A 24,154-nucleotide genomic window follows, 5' to 3' on the forward strand; every position below is an offset into this window, starting at 1 on the left:
CCAGATGACACTCTCTCCTTGGAGTCACATGGCTCTAAAATAAGTGCAAGGGAGGTGGAAAAACTTGGCGAGCACTAACTGTGAGCTGCCTCACACCCAACTTTCTATAGAAGAGTAAATCAGCCAGATATCCACCCTGTAGGGGGGAAGTAAATAAGGTTGCCAAGGAAACTTTTCTAGAGGATAGTTTGAAATTGCTAAGCACAGCTGGAGACACAAGATAATGATTTCACGCTTCATACTCTTACTCAGTGTCCAGAGTTGGGGCTTTGACCCAGACAAGGAGCGGAAGGTAGCTGGTATGGCCCCATTTGACTTCATATCTGGCTAGAATACAAGTTTCTCAATTTCAACTCCAATGTCATGAAAACTAGACATTATTAGCCGAGCATGGTGGCACATGCCTGTAATCCCATCTACTCAGAGGCTGAGGCAAGAGAACAGCTTGAACCTGGAAGGCAGACGTTGCAGTGAGCTGAGATCGCGCCATTGCACTCCAGCCTGGGCAACAAGAGTGAAACTCCATCTCAAAAAAAAAAAAAAAAAAGAAAGAAAACTAGACATTACACATTACTTCCTTCTAGAATGAAAGGTTCTTATTGAGATATCAAATTTACCTAAACTTTCCACATGAAAAAAATTTACTTCCAGGTCTTACTTGACAGTAAATGTTTATTAAACCTTGTAAATTAAAAATTACTTGAAGATTTTTTTTAAACTATTGATATCGGTCTCCTATTTCAGGCCAATTGGGTTATAATGTCTGAAGACAGGCCCAGACAATGATTTTGTTTTTAAACAAGCTGGGTAATTCTTAAAGGCAGTTAAGGTTGAGAAGTTCTATTTTAGACGTAAATCCATCTCATCTCCTACACATTACCATTTTCTATTGGTTTTAAGTCTGAAAACCTTTAAAAAGTATTAGTGCCTAAGATCCACCTCAGATATTCTGATTTAATTGATTGAGTTGTCAGGGGCTGAAGTTGGGGATATTTGAAGTTCTTCATGTGATTTTAACAAGAAGCCAAGTATAAGAACTGCCATTTTGTGTCAACACAGCCATCCCTAAACCTCCTCACCAGACCAGAGGTGGCATGACCAAAAAGGGGTTTCAGGAGAAGGGGGTAGAAGCTGCACCGCTGGTGCTATCCATGGTGCTGAAATGTTGTTGCAATGAATTTTTTTATTACTAACCATGGTGAGCATTTATTATTGTTTATAATATTAACATAAACATAAAATCTTCTATGGTTGCATGTTTTTAAATTAAGAGACATAAATCTACTGATAATCATAGAACTATATTCCTATGGATTTTCAGTTCAATATCATGGCTTGTTAAGGGAGAGAGATTGAGGGATATGGTGAGGGAGGGTCAGGGAGAAGCGAAAAATGTTGAAAGAGAGGGTAATTTGCTGTTTGTCCAGTGATCGGATAGGGCAAAAATAAAGATAGTTATGACTTGAGCTCTTGGTAAATCCACATATTTTTATTTTTAGCTGATGATAGTGTACTGAATACTGAATATTTTTAATTTTTAAAAACATCTAAATTTTTACATCCCATCTAAAAAATCGAAAGCATAGTGTTTATAGTTTTGTTTTTCTAAGAAGATAGAGTGACTTTTTTGAGGAAAAGCCTATTTCAAGAGTAACATCTTCATCTTATGCTATATAACAATACTACCACTGAAGAGTTTCAGTTGATGCATTTGTGTAGCTTCATAAAAAATGGGTTAACATGGTGTCAGGGAACTCTAATAATTAGATATGGCCAAGAGGTTAATGTTTCCCACCTTTCCCTCCACATTCCTTACATCATTATCACAATTAAGTTGCCCAGTCAGTAATTTATTATTTTAGGTCTGAAAACCTATACTCATTTCCTCAAATTTTACAGAGATGCTCTATGTTCCATGATTCATCCAGCAATGGCTTGTTAACAAACGGTTAAAAGGTTAAAAAAAAAGAATGATATACACCTTTCCCAATTTATGAGTGTTCTCAGAAACACAGCAAATATTTTCCAGGGTAAATGACGTATGACATTATGAAAATATGAGCCTCATATGCTAACCTGAAAATGTCAAATATTTGAACCCCACCTTATCAGCAAATAGCTCAGAAATTTATGCCTCTTCCTTGCTAACCTCTAGCATTTTCCATGAGGTAGTAGTATGTGCATGCACAGAAATCTAATAAAACACATGGAAACACCCTTTGAAACAGTTATACTCCTATTTTCTGCAAGCAATTAAAAATTAAGGGCTTTAGGCTAGACACCACAGGTGCTTGCTAATATGCAGATCCACAGAAGAGTTTGTGAGGAAAAAAGTCTCTCATCCCAAATTAAAATTAAGAATTCATTTTACTTACAACCAAGCTAAATGAGCTTGGACACCTGAATTTACTGCTTTGGGGGAAAGGAGAGTAAGTTACTGCCCTGTATTTTCTTACATACTGTACATTCTAATGAACGAATTCCAGATCAATCCTATGTTCCCCTAAATGAAAGTTCAGAGCTTTACCAATTTGGATAGTATAACAATAAAATAGAGTTCAGCTCTCAGAACTTGCTTTATCCTCCATCTATATCGATATTTAACAAGTGGGTCTCATAAACTCAAGTCTTAGTGGATTCAGGTCAAGATGCTTTCAAAAACAAACATATCTGATCATCCTACGAGGGTGGGGCAGTCCTCCCTCTAGCACTGTCATCAGTGAGACATGACTTCTATTCACCAAAGAGACTTTCAAGAGCCAGTTTACCATCAGCACATGGAGAATCATTTTAGCATAGCCTCCTTAAACTTCTGATATTCCCCATCTGCAGATTAAACACTCTGAGAACCTTCCTGTTTACTGACCACTTTCGACGAGGGCTCTGTAGAATCGAGAAGGAGGATGACAGAAGGAGTTGCAGGAGGTACTTTGGAATTGCTCTTCCCATCAAATCGCCTCAAAACTTCTTCTCCCAGTAGTCATGTTTTTTTTAAGGAAGTGAACAAAGAAATCATAAATACTCCTATCTCACCATTTAAGAGTTAGTATTACTGCAGTATGAAGACACTCATCATCAGAACCCACAGACAATAGGTCGAGGGTTGTGGAGTGAAACCATGAATGATCATGGCAACAAGATTAAGTCTTGGCCAGGCGCGGTGGCTCATGCCTGTAATACTAGCACCTTGGGAGGCTGAGGCGGGCAGATCACAAGGTCAAGAGATCGAGACCATCCTAGCCAACATGGTGAAATTCTGTCTCTACTAAAAAAATACAAAAATTAGCTGGGCGTGGTGGCGCACACCCGTAGTCCCAGCTACTCAGAAGGCTGAGGCAGTACAATCGCTTGAACCTGGTATGCGGAGGTTGTAGTGAGCCGAGATCGTGCCATTACACTCCAGCCTGGCGACAGAGTGAGACTCCGTCTCAAACAAAACAAAAACAAACAAACTAACAGATTAAGTCTTGCTTGCCTTTTATCTGAGGATCATTGGGCCTGCCCTACATCAGTGGCCCTGTGATTTCAGTCTCTCACATAACTCTAGAAAACTCTATTATATCTAGGGCCAATGACAGTTTTATATTGCTTGAAAAACTTGTTTAGAGCTTGTTTGATATTGTGCTTCCAATATGAGTCAACTATTGGAATAGATACCATATTGAAAAATATCAATCTGGAACTAGAAAAGGACATGTTTAGTCACAGGTTGCTACAACCTTGAGATATAGATGAGCACCATATGTCTTAAAACTCATAAAATTTAAAAAATTGAATGAAGATACAGAAAATATTTTCATGCAAATCTTTTCATAGCCTTGGTTTAGAGACTGTCCTTGAAACATTTATCCCACTTAAAACCTTAACCTCATACTTCCCATATTGTAGTTTGGTTGAAACCTCATTTCTGCACAAATTTTGTCCCTATGAAGAGGTAGGCTTCAAATACAAAGAGGATTCATTACTGGAAAAGGGAATAAACCAGCTGGGTAAGAGGGGCAGAGACTGTAAGTGCACCTAGAATACTGAGATCCAGTCTTCATTAACGATAAGGCCTTCCACTTGATGGGGATCCAAAACACAGACTTGTGGGCCTAACCAATGCTGTGGCCCTTATCTCGGACTATAAGGTGACGCTGGCTATGACATCTGGGCAACTGCTGGGCCACTGCCTCTGCTCTATTCTCCAGGCCATTTAGCCATGGGAAGCTGGCAGTGAGCTGCCCGAGATGGGATGAGGATGTCTCTACCCAGGATCTCTGAGATCTAGGGCATCAGTCCCACCCTATGTCACACCTATAAAGTTGGAATACTGGAGCATGTGACTGGCCCTCAGGCACTGGGAACAAATAAGGGGTCTTCACTCTAAGGCTGGGCACAACTGAATGTGAAGGAGCAGAGCAGGTGGAGTTGACAACTGTCTTCAGATGAGAAGACATTGCCAACAAACACCCATACCCACAGGCTACTGGGAATAAATGCTCTCTGCAGGGCGCGTACGTGTAGGGAAGGGGTTGCCTCAAGTCCTGCCCTTTCCCAACAATAGACAAAGATTCGGAACCAGAGACCAGCTGCTTGTCCGAGCTGATACTGGTTCTGGTTTCATGATCAGTCAATGACCTTAAGGCACATTCTTTTAATTTCCCCAAAATCTAGTTGCTCCAGTTTTATAAAGTGATGTTAACTTTGCAAATTCAAAGGAAATCTTGATGTCTGCAAGTCCCTGGTCTTGGGCTTTTCACAGACCCATTGTTCTTCCTTCAGCCATTTAAGGTTACTTTCTATAGGCATGCCAAATAGACTCTACATTTCCCCCCATATAGACATTTCAACGACAGTCTCACCAAGATGCAAAAATGGGCTCGATTTCCTTTCCCTTAGGTCTGCTGACTCATTTATTTAAGTCAATGGCAAGTCCTAACTTGTTCAATTGTGAAGTGCTTGGACAGAAATTACTGCTATTGTAAGAGTGAGTTTTTACACTTTCCAGTGATGCCCCTTCCTTGCCACCAATCCCCTTGCTAGGTGATTCATTTCTATCCTTCTCCACATTCCTCTTGGGAGCACACTTGAATCTAGTCATTTATTCATTCAAAATCTATTAAGAACCTATTATGAACCAGGGTTTTGGGAATTTTTCCCTTCTTCTGGCAATTTTTAGGTGGGTTGGAAATATTCCCGGTCCACTTGTAGCTTCCTTCCATTCTCATTTAGTATATAGCACATAACCAGGGTGACTGTATGTCCTGGTTTGTCTAGAACAGTCCTAGTTTGTGCCCATTATGCAAGCATAACTCTCAATAGTGACCACTTGGGTCACAAACCACACTGGGTTGTTGCTGCCACTGCCGCCATAGTGCCAGCCCCTTGGGTCTCTGCAAGGCCAGGTGATGCTCCAGAATGGGAGATAAGTTGATTTGGAAGCAAACTGAATCCAGCTTCATTCAACATTACTACCAGTTATTTGATAAAGATAGAACCCGAATAGGTACAATTTACATTGACGCGTCATGCCTTACGTGGGAAGGACAGCAATGCCAGGGGAAAGCTGCCATTGTGGAGTTGTCTAGCCTTCTGTTCCAGAAAATCCAGTACAGCATCACAGGCACAGGACCATTAGCCCACACCAGATAGCTGCATCAGCATGGTTGTGGGTGAGCTTAAGGTAGATGAAGACCCCATCATCGGGTTCCACCAGATGTTCCTATTAAAGAATATCAGTGAAGCTTGGGTTTGCACCAATGACATGTTCAGGCTTGCCCTGCTCAACTTTGGCTGACCTCCTGTCAGCCAGGCACTCACACTGTTTCCTCCTCACGCCTCTTCCCAATACTATTCGTACTCCTCCAGACGCTCCAAATATCATACACAAATGAGCAGGGCCACGATGGGAGTGTGCGCAGTGTGCTGCTGCCACCAAGGTGTTGTGCATGATGTTTGGATGCTAGACTAGTTGCATCTGATGAGAGAAGTTTGTATTGTACCAGTGCATGCCTCAGTAATACATGTGCATGCAAGTAATACAAAAGGTAATCTTTTAAAAGAATCTACTGACGAGTTGCTCTAGTAACCCAAAGAAGTGAAGGAGAAAGCAGCTGCCTCACTGCCCAGACATTGATTTCTTCAGAAGTTTCAATGCTTAAAGATACAATAAAGGCACATACACACACACACACACACACACACACACACACACACACACACACACACACAAAATAGTGCCCTTTACTCAGACTATCTCAGTTTGAATTATAAATGACTTGGTCACCCTAAAGATAACTAGATCTATCTGCAGTTCTCATAGACTTTTTGCAGGGTGTGTTTATGGGCAGGGGCATGTGGGAGTGGAAGGAGTCCCATTTACCGGGACCACATGAAACCTTAGTTATGTGCTAGGCTGAGACAGGCTGCAAGAGGAAACCATGAAGCTTGCTGCCATCTTGTAAGAATTATGTTTGGAATCAGTTCTTTTCAGAGGGAGCTAACAGGTTGACAGCATAGAGTCCATAGCCAGACCTCCTGGCACTACCATTTCCTACCTATGGGCAAATCTTCTAACCTCTCTGTGCCCTGGTTTCCTCATATGTAAAATGAAGATAATCATAGTACCTACATCATGTGGTTGTAAAGATAACGTGAGTCAATGTACTTGGCACATCCAAACTGCTATGACATGTTTTCTGCCACAAATGATTGCCCTGGATTCAGATCCAAGTCCGAGACAACTACACAGTGGCTGGACATAAGGGAGGTCAACTTTCAAGGGAATTTTGGTGCAAAAGACTCTGGTTCGGACATTGGTAAAATTACCCCAATTGGATCCTTTTAGGAAGTAAATGCTTGATAAACAAGGCAGGTCACTGAAGTTGTATCTCAAGTTTGGCCCAGTCACAGAATCCTTAGGACCCAGGGTAGCTGAATGCCCAGAAGAAACAATCATCCATTCCACATTCCTGTGGATGCTTCTCATCATCTCTCATCATCCAACTTCATCTGTTGGTGGCTCTCCCCTGCCACCTTAAATAAATACAGGGAGGACGGGCCAAACTTGATTCACAGAGGAAGAGGTGCATGAAAAATCTGGAACCTCAGAACCTTGACATAAACAGGAAGCTTCCTATTCTCAACTCTTAAATTGTAACACCCTTCTCTTCAATCACAGCTTCAGCTCAATCCAGCTCCCTGAAGCTCATAAACACCCTGGGCTCCTTGGAGCCTCCATTGTTTCACAAATTATTTTTTCTCCATTTTCATTTTCTTTCATCCACAACCTGGATCATGTGTCCTATCATTGTAATGCCCTTTCAGCAACACTTTACTTTCACCTCCCAGTATTTGTCCACCCAAGGCAAGAAAGCTTCCAATCCTGGATTGATCCCACTTGGCACAAGAAAACCCCAAAGGAACTGCAGAATATTTTAGGTTTGTGCTGCTACTCAGTTATAAGTTCACAACTTCAGTGGGCCCTCAGTGGTGTGCTTTCCTTTCTGTGGTCTAACTCACTAGCCTTCCACCTTCATCCCTATCCTCTACAACTTTACCAACCTCTCCCCTTCCCCTACTGCTTTCCACCAGGCATGTAAACCTTGTTTGAGAAACACTGACCGCCAGGATAGAGTCCAATCTCCTTAACTGCTGTCCACCTGCCTCCCCTGAGATCTTGTCCATTACTTTGAACTTACAGTTTGCCATCACTCAATGACAATTTGCATGCCCATTTTGCATAAGTGGTTATATCTATCTGAATTTTTTTCACTTCTCTTCAGTCCACCAGATAAATATTTCTGAACTTTTCAAACACAACCCCCTTCACTCCCTCATCCCAGCTGCCACAAGATTTAATCATTTGTTCCAGTCATATGACTTCACACCTCCTGTCATCGGTCTGATATACAGACTGATAGCAGGCAATCACAGATACATTGTGCAACACCTCCTGTTGTTGCCCATGTATCTGTGCTTGCCTAACATGGGTCTGTGTATCTGTATTTGCCACAAGATATTGAGCTCTGTAAAGTCAAGGGCCTGGTCTTGCTCATCTTTGTCTGCTCAGGGAACTGGGAAGTCTCCAGGAGACACTCAAAAACCATTGACTGATTAATGGAAACCTCACTCTGACTGGCAAGGCTTGATTTTCACACCTGTACCCAGCTATGTTAAATCAAGATCCCCAGTGATGAATGCAGTGCTAGCATCTGAAACTGTCGGTCAAACTGCAAATATAACAGAAGGCAGTGCTCAGACACTTCCCAGCAGCACTAACTGCTGCAAAGCTCAGAGGTCTTGGGATAGGCACAAGAACTTCACCCTATCTCTAATTGGGCTAATTCTCCCCCAATAAATGAGATAACGCAGTCTTTGTTTTGTGAATCTGATCAGGAAACGCAAGCCAGACATTAAAGACTGAGTTTGGGTATAAGGGGCTGGGAGCAGAGAAGAAAACAATCAAGGAAGACAAGAAAGCATTAAATTTACACCTGAGGTCATGAGCGCTTCAGCTAAAAAGGCAGATAAATAGCAAGCAGCTGGGAAATGTGGAAAAGCTCTGGCAACAGAAAACCCCAATTCAAGGAATCTGGACTCCTCTGACTCTAGATTCCAAAACAAAGGATTTCTCTGGAAGTTCATGAAGTTCCAGTAAAACTGTTTGGAATTTTACTGGTTTTGTTTTATGTTCTCCTTGATTAAGAGGTTGGGACTTTTTAAAACTCTTTTCAGATGATTTCTGTTAGACTCTTTACTGACCTACTTCTGAGTGTATGTGTGAGAGACACCAAACAGCCTAACTCCTGTGTCTACAAGCTTGAGATGAGATCCCCATCATCTCTTCTCCAAGCTTTCAGCCCTCTAACCGACTCCCCCACTCCAAAAAATCCTTGATCAGCCCCTAAACTAATGTTTCTAAAACTTTTCTGTGCATACCACCTGGGGATCTTGTTAAAAATGCAGAGTCTGACTCAGTACATCCGGGGTGTGGTCTGCAAGTCAGCATTTCTAACACACCCCCAGCCAAAGCCATTGCCTCAGCTCGGAGGACCACTGCTGGAGTAGTAAGGTTCTACTCCTCCACTAGTGGACCCAAAAGATGTCACCCAAGGGACAAACACGATGCTCCATTGATCTGCAGGAATAAAGTATCTGAATTTTAGGTTATATTTGTCTAAAAATATAAAATCTCAACAAACACAGCTAACCTCACTTGGTCTGTCAGATGACCTCCCAACAGAGAATGTGTGAAAAGGAATACTGAGACAAGGGCAAAAATAAAATTCTGCAACTCAGAGTGGTAGACAGCAGTGGACTCACTTGTTCATTCCCATTCAGTTTACTGCCTAAACAGTGCCAAGAAACTGCGAAAGGTAACATTAAGAATCTACCTCTACCATTCAAAGGTGGTCTAGCAGTTCAAAATGATAATAAAGATTATTTGGAATATAGGCTTATACTCATCTTTAATGATGACCTTGATAGTATATTGCATCTGAAAATAGTATATGCTTATGATTTTAAAGTAATAATCCCCAATTTGAAGAGTACCTATGCAAACATTATTTTACTGATGGGGTGTGCAATCAAAGTTTGGAGACCACTGTTCTATACCACTAGCTTGCCTTTCCTTTTACCAGAGAATAAATATCCCTAGCCTCTACCCTCCCAACCCATCCTGTCTCCAGTCCTGTGACTTACCCCCCCACCCCCCACCACCCCAACCAATATTTCAGTTGAAGTGGTAGCAGGAAGAGCCAGCAAGCCCAAACTCAGATGATGCCAAGGGGCAGGGAGGTGTTACAGGAAAGTGGTCCAGATCCAGACCCCAGGAAAGGGTTCTTGGATCTCATGCAAGAAAGAATTCAGGGTGAGTCCGTAGAGTAAAGTGAAAACAAGTTTATTAAGAAAGTAAAGGAATGAAAGAATGGCTACTCCATAGACAGAGCAGACTCAAGGGCTGCTGGTTGCCAATTTTTATGGTTATTTCTTGATTATATACTAAATAAGGGGTGAGTTATCCATGACTCCCCTTTTCAGACCATATAGGGTAACTTCCTGATGTTGCCATGGCATTTGTAAACTGTCATGGAGCCGGTGGGAGTGTAGCCATGAGGACAATCAGAGGTCACTCATGGCTATCTTGGTTTTGATGGGATTTAGCCAGCTTCTTTACTGCAACTTGTTTTATCAGCAAGGTCTTTATGACCTGTATCTTGTGCCAATCTCCTATCTCATTCTGTGACTTAGAATGCCGAACCATCTGGAAATGCAGCCCAGTAGGTTTCAGCCTCATTTCACCCAGCTCCTATTCAAGATGGAGTTGTTCTGGTTCACACGCCTCTGACAGAAGGATCACAGAATCTTAAAGAGGGAAGAGTGCGTATGAGACCAGAATATGCCACCCCAAAATATGACCATAGGAGACCAGAATATCCCATCCCAAAATATGCCTTTTAGGCATAAGAATTATTTTGAGCTGATTATTTTGAGAAACTACAGACACAGAAGTTCCAAACACAGAGTTGAAGTTTCCTTTTGTAAGGGAAATTTGTATCTACAAAGAAAATCTCCATTTGTAAGGGTGTCTCCCTCGGTACCAGGAAGAGAAGGATGACTCACTATAGTCTCTTATCAATGAAGAAGGCACAACTTAAAGCTGCATAACAAACCTTACCCTTCTTTACCATGCTTTTCCTGGGTAGCTCCCCATAACTGGACTTCCCCTAACACCCTTGTGACCATTTCTCTGACCATTACTCCAATGGCATGATTCCAGCCTCCTGGCTCTCATCTCTGAATGTGACCTGCTTTGCCTATATGCCTCTGTAGGTATGGAGCACAAAGTGGAATTCCTCACCTAAAGTGTGGTATGACCAGCACAGAACAGCACAGGATTATCACCTCCCTTTTCTCAGATAGTATACCTCTATTAATATTGCCTGTGACGTCTATCCAATAAATCCCCTAAATGTTTTTATTGGTGCTTGTCCCCTGCTACATCTTCCTCATTTATAATTCCAGAATTCCGTCTTGGGCTGCGGGAGGTCTTTAGACCTTTATGTTGTTAGATTTCATTTATTATTATTTAGTATTACCTTCTTATGCCTGTAATGTATTATTGTTTTTGCCTTCCCAAAATGTTTGCCCTTCTGTCTGTAACAGTATTTCTATTCATTTTCCAGGCAGTCTTAGTGGTGCTAACAATCAAGTGGCTTGCCTTGTTCTGACCTGAGTGTTCGCCAAACACTCCCCAGGCTACAACAGCTGCGCTCCCCTCTGAAATCAGGACACAAGAATTGAAAGAAACTGGAACAGATACATCACTTACCCCTGGCATCCAGAACCCCAGAGCATCTTTCCCACAAATTGGTTAAAACAAATTACCACAAACTCAGTGGCTTAAAAGAGCACCAATTAGGGGTCTAGCATCCAAAATATATAAAGAGCTCTTTTTTCATACATATCCATACTATATAAAGATCTCTCACAACAACAAAAAGATAACCAGCCCAATTTTTTAAAAAGGTCAAAAAATGGAAATTTCCTCAATAAAGATATATAGTCAACAAGCACATGAAAAAATGCTTGACATCATTAGTCATTAGAGAAATGAAAATACAATTCAGAGTGAGGTGCTACTTCACTCCCACTAATAAAGTGGCATAGTTGTCTAGGGTAAATACCTGAGGTTTGTTGTCCCACACCAAGGGAATCAAGGACACGGACACTCAAGAAGTAAGTTTAAGAGCAGAGGCTTAACAGGTGAAAGAAAGAGAACAGCTCTCTCTCCTGCACACAGAGGGGCGGCCAAGTGGGCCTTCTAGTCCGTGGCAAAGTGCACAGATGCGCTTGAGGCGGCGGTGTCTGATTTACATAGGGCCCAAAAGTTGCTTGGACCAGGTGTGTCATTTACATAGTGCGTGAAGAAGATGGCCACCCCACCCTAACGTTTTATTATGCAGATGGGTTCTCTACCTGGCCAGCGCCATGTTGCCTGTTCCTTTACGGTACCCGTAGTTGACGGAAAAAGGAAGATGGAACCTCCATGTTGAACACGCCTGGTCCCCCAGGTAGCACTTTCCTATTGGCACAGCTGCAGGCATTCACCCGTGCAAGCTTCCAACTTGCTTACCTATATGTCTGCAGCTCGATTTTACAGGCTGGTTTTTTTTTTTTTTTTAATAGAAAAGAAATGATTTGGGGGCTGCTTTTTATTAAAGGAAAACCTTACTAAGGACTCTCTTACCTTCACTATCTGACTAAATAATTTCTTTCTAGCTCCTGTTATCATTTGGATAGCTATACTTAAAAAAGAAGAAAAGAACAAGTGTTGATGAGGATGTGGAGAATTGGAAACCTTATGCATTCCAGTTATTTGGTGGGAATGTAAAATGGTTCAGCTGTTATGGAAAATAGTTTGGCAGTTTCTCAAAAAGTTAAACATAGAATTACCACATGACCCAGCAATTCCACTTCTAAGCATATATACCCCCAATACTGAAAGCAGGTACTCATATTAGTATCTATACTCACATGTTCATAGCAGCACTATTCACAATAGCCAAAATGTAGAAACAGCCCAAATATCTATCAGTTGATGAATAGCTAAAGTTATTGTGGTATTTATATACAATGGAATATTATTCAGCCATAAAAGGAATGAGGTACTGGCACATGCTACAACATGGGTGAACTTTAAAATATTTGCCAAGCAAAAGAAGCCAGAAGACGCAAAAGTCACATATTATAAGATTGGATTTCTATGAAATATCCGTAGTATGAAAGAACACAGATTGGTGGTTATCTGGGGGAGGTGGGACAAAGGGATGGGGAGCGAATGCCTAGTATGTATGGAGTTTCTTTCTGGGCTGATGAAAATGTTTTTGTCCTAGATAGAGTGTTTGCATAGTACTGTGAATGTACTAAATGCCGCTGAATTGTTTGCTTTAAAATGGTTGCTTTTATTCAGTGAATTTCACTGCAATTGAAACACATGCACACAAGCACACATATATACACACGAATTTATTCTCTCATAGTTCTGGATTTCAAAAATCCTAAAACCTAGGGGTTGGAGGGCTCTGTTCCTTCTGGAGGCTCTAAGGGAGGCTTCATTCCATGCCTTTTTCTGGCTACTAAAGGCCATCTGCCTTCCTTGGCTTTGGCCCCTTCCTCTATCTTCAAAGCCAGCAGTAACTTCAAATTCCTGTCTCAGTGATGTCTGCTTCAGTCATCACATCGTCTTCTCTGACTCTGGCCCTCCTGCATCCCTTATTATAAGGACCCTTGTATTACATTGGTTCTACCTGAATAGTCAAGAACACTCTCCCGATTTCAAGATCCTAATCCCATCTGCAAAGTCCCTTTTGCCATGTCAAGTAACATATTCACAGTTTTCAGGGATTCAGAGGTGGACATCTTTGGGGGGCTATCACTCCATCCACCACACCCTGACATCCCTTCAGTGAACTCCTTTTCTTCCTTCAGTTAGCCAGTGTCTGTTGCTTGCAACCACAGAACATTAATTGATAAAATACTTCCTGTTTTTCAGCACTGTATTTTGAATGAAGAACGTGAAAGTAACAAGCAGGACTTGGTGATTTCTTGATCCTAATGGAGAATGACTAAGAAAATCTGCAGGAATTTCACATTTAGCACAATGCTTTCCCCAGGAGCAAGGAAGCCTGGAGAGCAGATGCTTAGGAAGTGTCTGACAGCTGAATGAGTCACGGGGTGAGAAGAGAAGGAAAGTTTAAAGCCTTTAATCAGAGGATATAGAAGCAGGGATAAGACTGAACAGAGAAGAGCAAGGAAGCAGGAAAATATATTTCATATAAAAATCTAAGTTAGAAGGCAGGTTAGCACACATAGCATAAAAGTTGCTAATCCCCCTTGTCAGGTGACACTCTCCTACTGTCAAACCTGAATCTGAGTCAGAAGTCACCTTAGCCCCAGGAAGTCCTTCTGATGTTCCCAGAGAGAATTAACAGCTTTCTCTGTTCCACAAATATATACTGGGTGCTTACTGTGTTGCTCTGAACACATGCAGTCGCAGAAAATTCTTCAAAAGAAGGAACCTGCTTCTGCCACTGTCTAAAAGTGCCTGGGACACATTGGGGGTTCACATGCTAGCCACATTTTTAAAAGCCATGGGCCAGCACAGCTAAAAAGAACTGTTTGTTTGCTTTAGACATTAGCATTCAAAGCCATCTTTATTTATATTCCATTTCATACAGACCCTTCAGTGTATTTTTAAAAATCAAACTTGGAATCACAGCACTTTTGTATGCCCCAGGAATCTATTATAGCTCAGTAACTTTTAGGACCAGTTTACCAAAACCTGGCATTGGTTTTCACAGGTGCATTTCTTGCAAGCCAAACTGGCCTGACAAGGAAATAAATGCTCACTTGCAGGGTCATTTCTAGCTCTCTGATGGGCCAGGCCACTTCATTTCCCAGAGCCTCTTAAGGAGGAAGCTATTTGACTTTCTGCCTCAAACCAACTGTGAGTATTACCAATTCCTTTGACTTTGACCTAGAAATTTTATTCATGCAAAATGGAGTGAGCTCGGTTTTCTTTTTTTGTTTTTTTTTTTTTTTTTTTTTTTTTTTTTTTTTTTTTTTGGAAGTCAGGGTTCCTGGAAGAGCAGAGAACACTCTTTGTTTAATATATCACCTTAGGGTTCAGATATCACTTATATTTCATTCTCAAAAGCCATCGTATGAGTCAGCCCTGTCTTTACAGGTACTGTGTTTGTTGAAAGGGGAGAGGGTTGTTTGCTCATCCAGGGTGGAGAAACCTCTGAGAGTAGCTGGATATTGCCTTTTTCCTCCACCCTCGGGCTATGGCCTGTAGTCAGTACACAGTGGGTAAACCGCAGGTTGCCTAAAGCAACCATGATAGCCAGAGTTGTCTGCAAAAGCACATTGTCATTTGGATGGCAACACTGGATTTTAATTATGACCATCCAGAGTCACTGCCTTCCATACCAAGACCTTGACTTCCTAAAACAACACACTATAAACTACGTCTTTTATAATCAGGGAAACATCAAATATGAGTAAAATCAATGCCTCTTCTCCCCTAAAAGGATAAGGAAACCAGTACAACGTCAGGTTTTTGTTTCGTTTTGAGGTAGAGTCTTGCTCTGTCACCCAGGCTGGAGTGCAGTGGCGCAATATCGGCTCACTGCAACCTCGGCCTCCCAGGTTCAAGTGATTCTCCTGCCTCAGCCTCCCGAGTAACTGGAACTACAGGTGCCTGCCACCACGTCCGGCTAATTTTTGCATTTTTAGTAGAGACGGGGTGTCAACCACATTGGCCAGGCTGGTCTTGAAGTCCTGACTTCAGTGATCCACCCCCCTCGGCCTCCCAAAGTGCTGGGATTACAGGCATGAGCCACCGCACCCGGCCCCAAGTCAGTTTTAAGCTCAGCAAAACTCCCCATCATTTTCCTAACCTTTGTGATCAAGTCCTAAGAAATTTCCTCCTGTAAAATTAAGTTTCTAGGCTAGGGCTTTGCACTGAAGGGGACTGATGTGTTCACATTCTTGAGGGAGTACAAGTAAGATTCACAACAAAACCAGCACAATCAACCTACAGACATACGTGGTGAGCATAATTTCACATTTTCTATGTGCCACAGAATTATTCTTCCTCTTTGCTTATCTGCTGGGAAAATGGCATGGCATGGCTACCAGGTGTCCCACATATTCCAGGACAGCCCTGATTTCTTGTATTCTTTCCTGCTGTCCCCCACATCTGCTCACTCTTGTCCAAGCCATGTGAACCAGTGTCTGTTTCAGAATGAAGGGCAGATGTAGTGTAGCACAGGGCAAGAGAAGTAACCTTTTTGAAGACCCGTTCACTCATGGGACAAACAAAGGTAATACTTAGGTCACACATTAAAAAAAAATAAGATTATGACAAAGTTATTAGGAAGATACTATTACTTATTAATATAAGCATCCCACACATGAGCAAATTTTCAGAGAATTAAGAAATTCTAGAATTGAAGTGGATCTTAAACCCTTAGAAAAGCACAGGCCAAGCATCCAAATAGGTAAGGATGACATGTCACACACATTAGACATATTTTTATTTTAAAATTGCTATTACCACAGGCCAGAGCATAAATAATACACCAGACCTCTTTTGGGGGGCAAAAGATTCCACGTTCTTCTACAGGAATAAAGAACCACGGGTCACAACCTTGAAAGACTCGGTAAACTTAAAGTCATCTCATTTTTAGTGATAGACAGTGAATGTCCAGGTTAATTTCCTCTTGCCCTCCAGGAAGGCAGACATTGCACTGAAATACTGCATTTTCAGGATGATCACACACTGTTTCCGAGTAGAATCATCCTGATCATACCCTTCCTACAGCAGGTGTTTTCCCTACTACATAGGCCTCCCAAAGTGCTGGGATTACAGGCATGAGCCACCACAACCAGCCTACATCAAATTGCTTCTTAATATCAAGTTGTCTTGGTTGAGTTGAAGGCTCCATCCTTGTCCACAAATCTTTGAGTATCTGGTGTGAAGTTACAGGAAGATAGAGTACTAGGATTTTTAAAAAAGAATAGATTTCTCTCTCATTCTCTCTCCCTCTTTTAAATCTGGGCACCAGAGGGGCCAACTATCCAGGCCTTAGAATCAAATGTCCCTAGACTCAAATTCTGGTCCCTCCCTCTCTAGCTGTATGATCCTAGGGGACTCCCATTAGACTCAATTTCCTCAGGCGTCAAATGAAGATAATTAACAATACCTACCTCTACCTTGGTTTGTTAGGGTGAGAAGCATAGTTTATGGAAAACATTCAGTACAGTAGTATGTCATATGGTAGCATAGTGCCTGGCTCTCTTTGATCAAACATGTCTCTTAGACTAGTCCAGATTATTGTTCTATCTGGTAAATCCACTCCCTGCTCAAAAACCTTTATTAGCTCTCCATTCTAACAGGATAATTTTAAACATCCCGTCTGGCACTCAAGGTCCTCTGACCTGCTTTCTAGATAGATTTCCCATAATACTTCTCATTGCACCCAACAGCCTAGCTCTCTGTGAACCACTTGAGTTTCTTGTTCATGTCCAGCACTGTTTTTTGTTTTTTTTTTTTTGAGATGGAGTCTTGATCTGTCACCCAGGCTGGAGTACAGTGGCGCGATCTCAGCTCACTGCAAGCTCCGCTTCCCGGGTTCATGTCATTCTCCTGCCTCAGCCTCCGGAGTAGCTGGGACTACAGGCGCCCGCCACCATGCCCGGCTAATTTTTTGTATTTTTAATAGAGACGGGGTTTCACAGTGGTCTCGATCTCCTGACCTCGTGATCCACCCGCCTCAGCCTCCCAAAGTGCTGGGATTACAGGCGTGAGCCCCCATGCCTGGCCATGTCCAGTACTTTCTTCTGTCAGCCTGGGGTGCTTGAATCCATTCCTAACATCTAAGTAGGAGGTTGTGAACTAATAACTGTGTAATTGTGTGGTGTGTGTGTGTGCTTACACACGCATGTGTTAACCCTGATGGCATAAGTGAAGGACAGTGAATGACCATGTTAACTTGCTCTAAGAGATAAGGCTTGCTTTTATTAGTTGTCAGAAATTGGGAGATTTCACTGAAAAGTAGATTTCTAGATTCTCATAGTATAAAAGATCTGTGTAAGATCTGGTCCCTTTGGGTCTATGTTCCCAGGGAGTAACATTAAATTTGCCGGGGTAGTGGCCACCCCTTTGGGGGAGACAAGCTTTCTCCAGTTTACCCCAGTCACCACCACTCCCTATAGCACCACACCAGCCTGAATGACTCATGAAGTTATTCCCTGCTTCCTCTCTAAACATTCAAGTTTGTAATCTCAGATCTAAATCTTACAGATCCTCAACCCTTCATATATTCTTTCTTGATTTTTCTGTGTTAAAAGTACTTTTCCTTCCTCTTTTTTAGCTCCATATGTCACTGGTCTCCTTGCTGTAGGATCCTTTATCTTCTTGCTTTATTGCCCTTCCTGAAGGACAAACCACTTGACACAGAACCCATAACTGGACTGTGCCTGGTTTAGCACCAAATACAAGCAGGCATTTGATTAACACTTTTAACTGAACAAAAAAACAGGTGTGTAATCATGGGAAAGTCACAGCTCACAAAGGATGCAGGCTTTTCTTCCTGGGCTGGGCTGTTTCAATGATCAATTATTCCTAGAAAAAGGCATTAAGGGAGCTGGGGTAGAGGGCAAGGGGAAGGTCTACTGTGGGGGAGAAGGAGTTGCACTTATAATAGCCTAATGCTCAATTTCAAACTTTGTCCTAGATTCATATGCAGGAAAAACAATTCTTGATACTCTAATAAGAGATGTGTTATAACTCTACACTTGGTTAGCACTTAATTTTGTTCTGTGTGTTGTCAGAGACATTATTCCCTTAGAATCACACAAGAACCATGAGTAGCAAGGCAGTGTTATTACCTCCAATTACAGAGGTAAAAGCTGAAGCTGTAGTCTGCATGATCAAAATACCCTCCCTAACATTCCTCTTTTTTTTTTTGAAACGGAGTCTCACTCTATTGTCCAGGCTGGAGTGCAGTGGTGTGATCTCGGCTCACTGCAACCTCCACCTCCCAGGTTCAAGCCTCCCAAGTAACTGGGATTACAGGCGTGCACTACCACACCAGGCTAATTTTATATTTTTATAGAGATGAGGTTTCATCATGTTGGCCAGGCTGGTCTCGAACTCCTGATCTCAGGTGATCCACTCACCTCAGCCTCCCAAAGTGCTGGAATTACAGGTGTGAGCCACCGTGCCTGACTTTTGAAGGCTGAAGGAGATGCAAGGCCTCCTGGGGGCAGGGCAGCCAGCTGCTGTGAGCTTGGAGCCTGACAGCAACCTGTCAATTTGCACCCTCTAAGCTCTGATCAGGGCTGTCACAACACATCCTGCAAAGAATCACCATCGCTCTCTTTCCAACACATTCTCCTTTTCAGCTATGCTGTCCAAGGACACATTGGCAATGCAGAGCAAGGCTGAAAGAAAAACAAATAGAAGTCAAATGTGCATGTAGTTTTAAAAGCTTGCTTGAAAGTGTTCTTTTTACTCTTCCCTCCTAGTGAGCACACGAGAGTCTGATCATACTGGAGCTGCCTTATATTGTACAATGAATGGTTCACCATTTAGAAAGTGCTTTGTAGAACTGCTTCCTTTTTGCCTAATGTATCAGAATCTAAGAAGCCAGTTCACAAGCAAGGCCTCATCTGCTGGATTCTCTGTAGCATAGGGGAGGTGATGTGGCTGGGCAGGGAGGGGTGAAACTCCATTGTGGCACAGAGTGAATAAATTGAAAACAGTTACAGGGATAAGGAAATAAGTCAGCAGCAACACAGTAGAGCAACAGAGTCAAAAAGTCTTGAGTATAGAACTGGGAATTTAGAGGCTGGGGCAGGCCCATTCTTTGAATCTAGGCTCTTGTTTTTCCAGATAGTCAGCATTTCTAGTCAAGATGGAGACCAGGTCTGCCTCTGCCTTTTCTGCCAGGGCAGACACTTCAAAAGCCCACCAGCACTCTCCAGCCACTCCACATCGGCTTCGAGTGTGGAAGGAAAAGGCAAGTTTCCATGAACTATCTACTGCTCTGGTCTCCAGCTGGCCCTAAATAGAACAAGCACCAAAAACAAATCAAAATGAGTTTTACACCCAAAGTGTCAAGTATTTACAGGTAGTCTGCTGAGTTCTGAAGAACTTGAGCTGAGGTGACATTCGAAGCTATCAAGCTTGTCAGTTGGAAAAATGTCCTTTTTCCTAGTCTCTCTCCATCGTGAAAGGGGCCCCACGCTCAATTTGAAAGCGTAATAGTTTGGCTGTTGTCTCTAAAAGGTGAAAGGACTTGAAAGACTTATCAAGCATAATGAGAAGCCCTCTCCTGAGTTGATAACTAGAAACTCTTTCTTAGAGTGGAAGACATTAGACTTGGCCTTGGCCCTACCAGATTTGCTCAAGTTTCTGGGCAATGATAGTGCCTTCTCCGTGTGCATGGGAGAGCAGCCCACATTGAGTAAGTCCATGCTCACTCTAAACACCTGTTTTTGTTTCAAGCAAGGAGAGACTCATGTTGTCTAGGAACACTGTGGGCCCTTGGGAACAGGAAATAAGTGAGCAGTATTTTGTGTAAAAGTGTGGGGAATTAAATGAAGCCTTTCCTGTTGCCTCGCTCTGCCTGAAATGCCATTTCCCAGCAGTCTCACTCTCTTCAATGCCCAGCTCATTTCACCTTTTACAAGAAACCATCTCTGACCACTTCCAAACAGTCACACTTTCCACCCCTTGCTTGGCACTCGTTACAGAATGCTATAGGGTGGAGCTGTTTGCCATGTTTCAAGCTCATCTTAGACTATTTGCTGCTGTTGCCACATCTTTTATATTTGCATTCTCCACATCACTTGGCACAGTCCAGCAGTACAGAGCTGATGCTTGGTGAATATTTGTTAAGTTAATGTTTGGATTTCTTCCTTGGCTTAGGTCATCAAGGAATTGAGGAGACTAAGTGGATAAATTATAAATGGGAATGTGCCTGCTCAACACCAAAGAGGCCATCATAGCTTCATGAGCACAGAAGATGATTCTTCATGACAAATGCCTTCAATATTTCTTTCCAGCTCTTTGTGAATACTGAGAACCACCATTTATTGAGGGCTGCTGTGCTGAGTGCAACATACACACACCTCATCCTGTAGAAGAGGAAACCGGCAGTTATTTAACTTCTCTGAGCCCTTCCCACAGAGTTAGGAAGAGGCACCAGTGGGTTTTGGCCTCAAAGCCCGTTTTTATCCAGCCCATCATACTACTCCCTTCCGAACCGTTGTTCTCGAAGCAAGATGCTGATTGTGTGATTATAAAACATTGCGCTTCTCATTTCCTTTCCCTTCCTGCTGCTCTCAGCTAACCCACGCTATCACTTGACAGGCATGTGAATAGGATAAAGTAAATCTGGGCAGCACCACAGGCAGGAAATGAATTTTACCACAGCAGAATTCAAATTGCAACCATTGTATTCTCTCAAGACAGAGAGAGAAAAGACACACTCAAGGCAGTTAGGGATGTTTTCAAAAAACAAGCACCTCTTCATGGACTGGGCTAATTTTTTTAAAAGCAAAAACAAGATATGAGTCCTTTGGAAGATTGCCCAAGCACAGGGCTACATTTGTCTCCCAGGATAAGGAGAATAGAGATGGCACACTGGGGCTCCCTCAGACCTGCAGGGAGGGAGCTGGTATCTCCCCTGCAGGTCTAGAGTTCACAAATGCATTTCTAAGTGCACTGCATATAAAAAACATCTGGCATCACACATGCTTCTGAACATAAAAATAAAGGCCACTTCATATTTTTCTGCAATATGACAGCCTTCTCTCTGAATGCCAGTTACACCTAAGCTCATCATTTATAGAGGTCAATAAACAAATGTCACTGACTGCATCAAGCGGAAACATAAATATTGAGATTAACAAAAAGATACAATTTTCTGAGTGATTGAAATTAAGCCATGTTCATTGAGCTGATTATAACAACTTTCAAAGGATGACAGTGTTTTACAGTGATTTTTTTTGTTTCTGAAAAGAAATTTGTCGCATATAACATTGTATTGCACAACTGATTTTTGTTGTTTTACCTAGGATTAGAAACAGGTCTGAGAAATCACAAAAACTCCCTTTTAACAAAGGTTGTTGCTGTACCCTACGCCTCCTCTCCTACACCTTCTCCCTCCTGCATCCCATAATAAGTGCCTCTGATGCTGTGGTGTGATATGGCATAGACTATATGCCTGTTGGGGGCATATGTCAGGTGGCAACATGTGGGGAAAGGAATAGGAAGAAGAGATTATACCGATCCCAAAATGATCCAAAAAGGAGAAAAAGGAAGTGTGAAAAGAAAATAAATCTTGGGCCCCCAAATCTCTCAGCTATAGGGAAAAGTCAAGCTGGGAACTGCTTAGGGCCAAGCTGCCTCCCATTCTATTCAGTCACCCCTCTGCTCACTGAGATAAATGCATATCTGATTGCCTCATTTGGAGAGGCTAATCAGAAACTCAAAAGAATGCAAACATTTGTGTTTTGTCTACCTATGACCTGGAAGCCCCTCCCCGCTTCAAATTGTCCCACCTTTGCTTCGAGTTGTCACACCTTTCCAGACGGAACCAGTGTTCATCTTACGTTTGTTGATTGATGTCTCATGTCTCCCTAGAATGTATAAAACCAAACTGTGCTCTGACACCTTGGGCACATGTCAACAGGACCTCCTGAGGCTGTGTCATGGGTACACATCCTCAAGCTTGGCAAAATAAACTTTCTAAATTAACTGAGACCTGTCTTAGATTTTCTGGGTTCACAGAAACTTGGGCATTTTACTATCTTATTTCAAGTCTTGAATGTCAAGCCTGGTGGAGTTTGTTGAACAATATTACAGCTATTGGCAGCACTCCCAACAAACAACATTCCTCAGGACCTAACTTGACCCATCAGAACTGCTCTGACAAACCAAACATCTTGCCCTTTCAGTTCCTTCTAGAGATGTTGCATTTGTACCGTGTAAAACCCTTTTCGTCTCATAGCCTGAGAGTCTCTGGAGAAATGATGAACAAATTTAGCAAAAAGGGCTGTAATTCATCAGCCTTGAGTGGACACAGTATAACGTTAAAGACAAAACTGAGTTTTGAAAACAAAACCAGACACCATGCTCAATCATGTTGAGGAACTTGATGAACAGCTTCTGCCCCAATTCAAATGATTCTTTTTCTGACCCATTTTCTTCGATAAGCTTTTAAAATATCGGTCTTGCCTATAGTTCTATCTTCAGTGCTTGTCTTGGTATTAGGATGGTGCAAAAGTAATTGCGGTTTTTGCCATACTTTAAAAAAAGTGGCAAAACCCGCAATTACTTTTGCACTAAATGAATAGAATCTTTTCCAAGAAGACAGAAAAATAAGATATTTGATAAAACTCTCCCATAAAATTTCTCCAGTAAAATTTTCTATTAAAAAACTTTTAGGCCGGGCATGGTAGCTAATGCCTATAATCCATCCCAGCACTTTGGGAGGCTGAGGCGAGATCACTTGAGGTCAGGAGTTCAAGACCAGCCTGGCCAACATGGTGAAACCCCATCTCCATTAAAAAAATACAAAAATTAGCTGGGCGTGGTGGTGCATGCTGAGACAGGAGAATAGCTTGAACCTGGGAGGTGGAGATTGCAGTGAGCAGAGATTATTCCACTGCATTCCAGCCTGGGCAACAGAGCAAGTCTCTGTCTCAAAAACAACAACAGAAAAAGCAAAAAACTTTTTTGTCAACATATGGAACCTCTTTCCTTTCATCTATACTAAAACCTTGCTGGTATGTTCCTTAGTCCATTTAGACTTTTTGTGCTAATTTGGCAGTAAGTTATGGGGCTGGGCAAAGAACTCTATTACTTTTAGGGGTTCTATCACCCAAAAAGTTTGGAGCTCACACTAGTATACTTCTGAGTGAGCACTCTTTGTATTCCCATACCTAGGGAAGAATGGGGTACACTAGACAAATATTTGTCAATTGAATGAATAGAAATCCAATTTATCATTCCAGGTCCAGCTCCAAATCCACTCCCATGAAGACTTCTCTAATCACCAAAGTCTGCAGTGATTTCTGACCCCTCATGTAGTTTATCACGTTACACATTTCTCTCTCCAGTTATAAATTACGTCCTCAGAGCAGGTTTGGGGTACTCCTTTGTATCTATTACAGCACCTGGTATTCTGCCTCAAAGACAGTGCCCTCTGCTCATGAACACATCAGAGAAAACATAAGACACAACTTTCCCTCAAATCCAGAAAACCAGAGGATTTACTGGCATATATGTGGAGATTCCCAATGCTCCGGAAACTCAAGTAAAAAGCAGGGAACTAGGGCCAAGCCATTCTTCACAGAGTTCTTAGTAATTCCTGATCTAACCGTGACTGGAAGGCAAAATAGCAGCTGGTTTCTGGGAAAAGAGCCAAGAGGGTGCTGTCCTTCCAGCTGTCTACACTCCAATAGCTGCTTTAAAGAGTCGTCTTTAGGAGCCCCCAATTAAGGGGAAAACACCATGGTAAGTACTAAGTTTGATTGACCAGTTCATTCAATACCATGATCCAGTCATTATTTATTTGTTGAGCACCTA

The 24,154-nt window shown here is 42.1% G+C and overlaps 2 protein-coding genes across 2 annotated transcripts in view; one reads left to right on the top strand and one right to left on the bottom strand.

Moving 5' to 3' along the window:
- GNA14 (G protein subunit alpha 14) overlaps nt 1–24,154 on the bottom strand; it is a 227,567-nt gene that overhangs the window by 152,409 nt on the left and 51,004 nt on the right. The gene's annotated exons all lie outside the window — the stretch shown is intronic.
- Nucleotides 5,378–5,779, top strand: LOC129136041 (nuclear transport factor 2-like). The gene is given in 2 exon segments (XM_063787781.1): nt 5,378–5,604; nt 5,606–5,779. Coding segments are annotated over 2 exon segments (378 nt in total). The 5' UTR covers nt 5,378–5,400.

This window comes from Pan troglodytes, chromosome 11 (assembly GCF_028858775.2).
Source record: "Pan troglodytes isolate AG18354 chromosome 11, NHGRI_mPanTro3-v2.0_pri, whole genome shotgun sequence".
In the NCBI taxonomy this organism is placed as follows: Eukaryota; Metazoa; Chordata; class Mammalia; order Primates; family Hominidae; genus Pan; species Pan troglodytes.